At 44.3% G+C, this 6,078-nt stretch overlaps 1 protein-coding gene across 1 annotated transcript in view; it reads left to right on the top strand.

The window, feature by feature from the left end:
* Positions 1 to 3,182: 3,182 nt before the first annotated feature.
* Positions 3,183 to 6,078, top strand: part of LOC135827701 (sushi, von Willebrand factor type A, EGF and pentraxin domain-containing protein 1-like) — a 51,039-nt gene continuing 48,143 nt past the window's right edge. Inside the window, exons 1-2 of the mRNA XM_065340154.1 lie at positions 3,183 to 3,464; positions 5,612 to 5,743. Coding sequence (XP_065196226.1) covers positions 3,293 to 3,464; positions 5,612 to 5,743 — 304 coding nt within the window. The 5' untranslated portion in view covers positions 3,183 to 3,292. The remainder of the gene's footprint in view (positions 3,465 to 5,611; positions 5,744 to 6,078) is intronic.

The raw sequence follows: 6,078 nt of genomic DNA, 5'->3' as shown, positions 1-6,078 counted from the left end.
AGTCCACAAGTCTACACAGCTTCAAATCCATTTGTTTGTTTGTGCCTGTTGTTGGCCAAATAATCGCAAGTGGGCGCTGACAAATTTGGGCAGTGCCTTAGGGTTGGTTCACATAAGCGAAATCGGCGCCTTCAGACAGCGGTAGTGAGCCAGCTCCCGATCCGTTGCGCACACCGTTCGAGTACCAACTCCACTACAGTCATAGTATTTCAGAATGTGGCCAAATGCTACAACATGTTTGCCAATTGAAGCCTTTGCTTCTTTGTTTCTTCAGCAGTTAATATTTCTGTTAATCACTCATATAAAAATCTGGTGCTAAAAAAACCGGTATAAAAACCTGGTGCTGTAAAAAAACTGTATAAAAACCTGGTGCTGTAAAAAACCTGGTGATATTAAAAACCACTTTTTAGCCCTCGTGTTTACGGGGAAAAACCCTCGGCAAAAAAACCTCGGCTTCCCCTCCGTTTTTTGCCTCGGCCTTTTATTTCCCTTAAAACTCGCGACTCACTTCATATTCTTCACGTAAGAGCCAGTTCTGTGTAGGCAAAAGTAACATGTAGTGGGCCTGAAGTTTTATTCGTAAGTTCACCCATTGTGCATTTTGTATATAGCTCATTAATATTACCTCACCTGGTTGCTACCTCTCATTTCGTACCACTTTTGTATTATTGTATTATTCTAATATTCATTAATTGCTCTGCTGTACATTATTCTTCTTCGGTCACAAAAATCCATTGATGGTAGTGAAAAAAAATTGATTTTGGTTACACCTCTTTTGAGACTTCTTTGTTGTGTATCATGACCACGGAATGAATATTATTCATTGCTATCATCAAATTATCGTCTCCACGCCGCTTTACTTCACTGTTTTCTAGCTGTGACCTGCCAGGTACCAACTATCAGCAACGGGACATCTAGCCAAACAGGGATAATCAGATATCAAGAATCGGTAAACTACACCTGCAATACCGGCTACACACTGAGTGGAGTGAACACATCAACATGTGTAGCTGACGGTACTTTACTAACACCCAGTTGTCCAGGTGAGCAAAACGGTATCAATGTATCCTGATTAGATGAGGGGATAACAAAGTGTGCCAGCCTTTCAACATTTACTGTGCATACATTGTCACAGATTCTACCAAGAGTACATAACCCCCCAGAGTGTGCAACTCCCACATACCCTGTTGTCCCGACAGAATTTCAAGTTGACGTCATTATTTATGACGCAATGCTCCTTGCAGCAGTGATTTACAACATGTGTACGGGTGTCAACGCATCACACGTTTTTCTTTGCAATAATTTGTACAGGATCGATCGGCTTCGGTCAACCACAGGTTCCGGATTCGTCTGATAATCCGTGTACAGTGCGCATTGCATCATCAAAATGACGTCAACTTGAAATTCTGTCGGGACAGCACCCATAGTGGAGTTGCACACTCTGGGGGGTTATGTACTCTTGATTCTACTACCTAATGATGCTTTACTCTAGTTGGGCTCACACAATGAGAGAAACTTGCGAGAAATTCTCACTCTGTGTAGTAAAGGTTTCTTTTTTTTGTGAAATGCCGTCAAAACCTGTCTTCGGTGTAAAGGTGAAGATAGATGACGAGTTTGGATGACTGCGACATATCAATGGCTCAAGAGCTCTCCTTGATGGCAAAGTTCTCCAGGCGGAGGAGCCATCTGGCTGTGTTAACGTTCTCTTCACGCTGTAGGCCAAGGATACAGCAAAAACATCATATCAGATAGGTCGCTCGAGATACTCTTAGATATGATAACACAGTAGCAAAAGCAACGGCAATTCTCAGACAGTTACAATCTCGTCATACATGTGCTTGTGGTACACTATTAGAATGTGCTCTGTGCAGCCTGGGCTTAAACCCTTGGGAACGTGTTCAACCTGAGCAGAGCTCAAGCTGGCTTTCATTTCGCGGAATGTCTCAGTGCTCCAAGTCAGTTTTGTGCTAGATTGTTCATGTCTGGCTGTTCAAAATCTAGTTCGATTGGTTTACTCGATCACATGTTTCCATGTTACAAACGTTAGTGAGTACGCAAGCGTCGCCCTCGTGTTTACGGGAGAAAACCCTTCGGCAAAAAACCTCGGCTTGTTTTTTGCCTCGGGATTTTATTTCTCTTAAAAACTCGGGACTCAGTTCATATTCTATACGTAAGAGCCAGTTCTGTGTAGGCAAAAGTAACATGTAGTAGGCCTGAAGTTTTATTCGTAAGTTCACCCATTGTGCATTTTGTATATAGCTCATTAATATTACCTCACCTGGTTGCTACCGCTCATTTCGTACCACTTTTGTATAATTTTATTATTCTACTAATCATGTATTGCTCTGCTGTACATTATCCTACTTCGGTCACAAAAATCCACGGATGGTAGTGAAAAGAAAATTGATTTTGGTTACACCTCTTCTGAGACTTCTTTGTTGTGTATCATGACCACGGAACGAATATTATTCATTGCTATCATCAAATTATCGTCTCCACGCCGCTTTACTTCACTGTTTTCTAGCTGTGACCTGCCAGGTACCAACTATCAGCAACGGGACATCTAGCCAAACAGGGATAATCGGATATCAAGAATCGGTAACCTACACCTGCAATACTGGCTACACACTGAGTGGAGTGAGAACATCAACATGTGCAGCTGATGGTACTTTACTGTCACCCAGTTGTCTAGGTCTAGGTGAGCAAAACGGTATCAATGTATCCTGATCAGATGACAATGATAATAAAGTGTGCCAGCCTTTAAACATTTACTGTGCATATCGTGTCACAGCTACTACTACCTAATGATGCTTTACTCTAGTTGGGCTCACACAATGAGAGAAACTTGCGAGAAATTCTCACTCTGTGTAGTAAAGGTTTCTTTTTTTTTGTGAAATGCCGTTAAAACTTGTCTTCGGTGTAAAGGTTGCGATAGATGACGAGTTTGGATGACTGCGACATATCAATGGCTCAAGAGCTCTCCTTGATGGCAAAGCTCTCCAGGTGGAGGAGCCATCTGGATGTGTTCACGTTCTCTTCACGCTGTAGGCGGCTATGCATGTTTCTGCGGTTGTGTTTCTTATTGCGTGTGCGTGTGTGTGTGTGTGTGTGTGTGTGTGTGTGTGTGTGTTTCTCTATTTGTTGGACGTGTCCTTTTCCCTCTGCAGGAGATATTAAGCTTGTGAGTCCCTACTACTGTCACCAAACCAACACCTTCCTCCGACGCACGCCTCTGCTGACGTACTTGAATTTTGCAGATGCTACGAAATTGTGCAGTATTAACCATGGACACATGGCTACTTTTGTTGCTTACAGGGCTGGTTGCGTGTCCGCTGCGCTCGAAGAGTTAATGATAGCCTGGTTGAACAAGGATGATGTCCCAGGAGTGGCCTTAGTGGCTGATACTTCACCGATACATTCAACACGGTATAAGACACAAGTACTTTATGCCATGTGTGAGACAAGTAAGCGTTTCTTACTGGTCGTATAACAGCAATGGTGATTCAGCAAATGATAAGTTCTATTATGTGCATACTACTTCCTCCGCGTCATTGAAACTGTCGCTTCGCACATCACAATGTTTGTGACTTGGCTCGTCTTAGTCAAACTATCAGAATCGCTGTTTTCTGTGTTCAAACATTGGTGCGACCCTTCCTGCGCAATTTGTCTACTTGTAACTGAAGCCTTGCTGGTCTCGGACTTTGTCGGAGTTCTCTTCCGCACCAAGCAAACTCATCGCGCTCCGCACTATTCCGCCCCAGAGCACATATATTTTTTCTGGAGTTTGTGTCGTCCCACATCGTTGCCGTTGGCCTTTATCAAGACGGCAAGCTCATGTACAAGAATCCTGGTATCTCCCCTGAATATGAAATGCTGAAGGTGATGATGGCAAGAACAAAGTGTTCTCAAATTCCTAAAATGTGCGCTACTTGTGGCGCATGTTGCTGCGAAGGTAGCAGGTCTGAAAACACCAACAAAATCAGCGAACCGCTTGCCAAGGAAAGAAGGTGCGAAACTGCTCACCCTATCCAGCTGGAGGGTCGCTACAGGGTACTTGAAAAATGCTAGCTTGCCTTCTTCGCCTGCCACCTGGAGGCATAGATCGCTTGAAAACGATCCTGAATTTGAACGCGCGTCTTGTATTGTTGAGTGCTAAACGTCACTTTCTACCTCAAACTCTGATGAAGACGTCGACCTTACCAGGCTGCAAGTGCTGTGAAGCGGGAGGCCACTACCTAAAGCTTGGTTTGTCGACGATGCTCTGCCTAAAGTTCTAGCTGACTTCTTAGCCCATCGAGTGGACAAAATAAATTAGAAAAATCGCTCTGGGAAGCGACAATTTTAATGACGCGGAGGAAGTACAACCTAACCAGTTGATTGTATGCGAAATATAAACCTGTATACGAACCAAGCCTTTTCCAAGCAGTGGTTTGTGTGCAGGTTTAGCCCATGCTACTGTACCAAATCCGTTTCAGCCAATCTGCGGCCTTGCTGATCGGGAAATAATAGCCAATAAAATCCTGCGCGGGATTGTATTGGCATATTATTAACTGGGTTCACTTTTATTGGCATGCACTGCCCCCCCCCCCCCCCCCCCTCTCGATTCGATGCAATGCATCTTGCCATTGGAGTCCTTTCGATCAGAAACCCAGCCACAAATATACTACACAGAACCATTAGAGGGCGGCAGCATGCATGCCTTCGGAACAGTAAAAGTACCGCACTTACCTGAGCTGAGTGAACTTACCTCCACAACTTACCTCCACAACTACCGTAAAGTACCGTTGATCCCCTTCACCCCCCACGCCATGTCGTTTCCCAGCTGGGTTTTCGGCAGTGGGTGGGAATTAGATCAAGGCTGTCAACAGCAGTACGATGTACAACAACGTGGAGGATCAGACTCGATGTATATGTGCTGAATTGTGCACATTTTCATCCTGCACTAGCACAAAACCAAATTCTACACAAACTCACACCGAACTCCAACCACTATTCAGCTCCTCAATGCAACACAAAGGAGACATCAAAGTGCATCAGTTCTCATTCAATGTTTCTAAACTCGAAAACAGCACAAATATCGCAATCCTATCGAAAATTGCTAATTGCAGGTGCAAGGAAAGATATCGGAGAAAATGAGCAGCAGGCAGGGATTGTCTAGGCATATCTACATATTGTTCATGAGGGGATTTCCCCTTTGTGCATCCCAACAGTGGCCAGCACTGGGTAAAACATTGACCTCTCCAAAAATAAACTGTGGGATTATAATATGGACCACGAGCTCTTAAGGCGGCCTGCGCCTTTTTCTAAACCCGTCTTCTGCGCAGGTTCTCGTGCATCCTACATTCGAGAAAGAGCATGCGGATTTGCTTAGCGAGCTTGTAGCGCACTCCAGTTTCGAAAGGTCCAGCTCACACATATGACCTGATCAGTATGGGTCAGTTTCAACTTCCCCTGTCACAAACACAGTGTAATTTTTGTGAGGTAACATGACGAGTCTGGAAAAAGGCGCGAGTCACCTTCATTTTCACGTTTCCTTCGGCACTACGGGCCAGAAAAACACCAATTCCACTTGCTCTTCTCTCCATTTTCTATTTCTATCCCCTGTTTTCAGGCTGTACGCGTCAATCTGGCGATCATATTGTGGATGTATCTAGCGATGGTAACGTCACATGTGACATTGGCTATGAATATCTGGATGCCCAGCCGGTATGCAATAGTACTACAACAGTTGAAATGTGTACTGGTAAGTGAAGGAGGGCATCTTCTCTACACTTCATCAACTGATCTTTTGGCAAGCTCTATTCAGGGGTGAAGCGACCGAGTCAATAAGTCGACTGGACTGTCGATAAGGTTTTAGTCGATAGAAGGAAAACCCATACCAACTCGCACGTATGTTGCCAAAATGCCCAGAAGTAAATGTGGCTCTATGGCTTGTTCTGCTATTTCAGGTCCTTACCTGTGAAGTACACTTGACAAATGGATCCATTTCCCTTTACCACACACAGCCGAGTTCCAGAACGGTGCAAAACTGCACATTTTGTATTGTTGTGATTGACGTTGAAACCTACAATACGCTCA

This window comes from Sycon ciliatum, chromosome 11 (genome assembly GCF_964019385.1).
Source record: "Sycon ciliatum chromosome 11, ocSycCili1.1, whole genome shotgun sequence".
NCBI classification, from domain to species: domain Eukaryota; kingdom Metazoa; phylum Porifera; class Calcarea; order Leucosolenida; family Sycettidae; genus Sycon; species Sycon ciliatum.
This window is presented reverse-complemented; position numbering and strand designations above follow the sequence as displayed.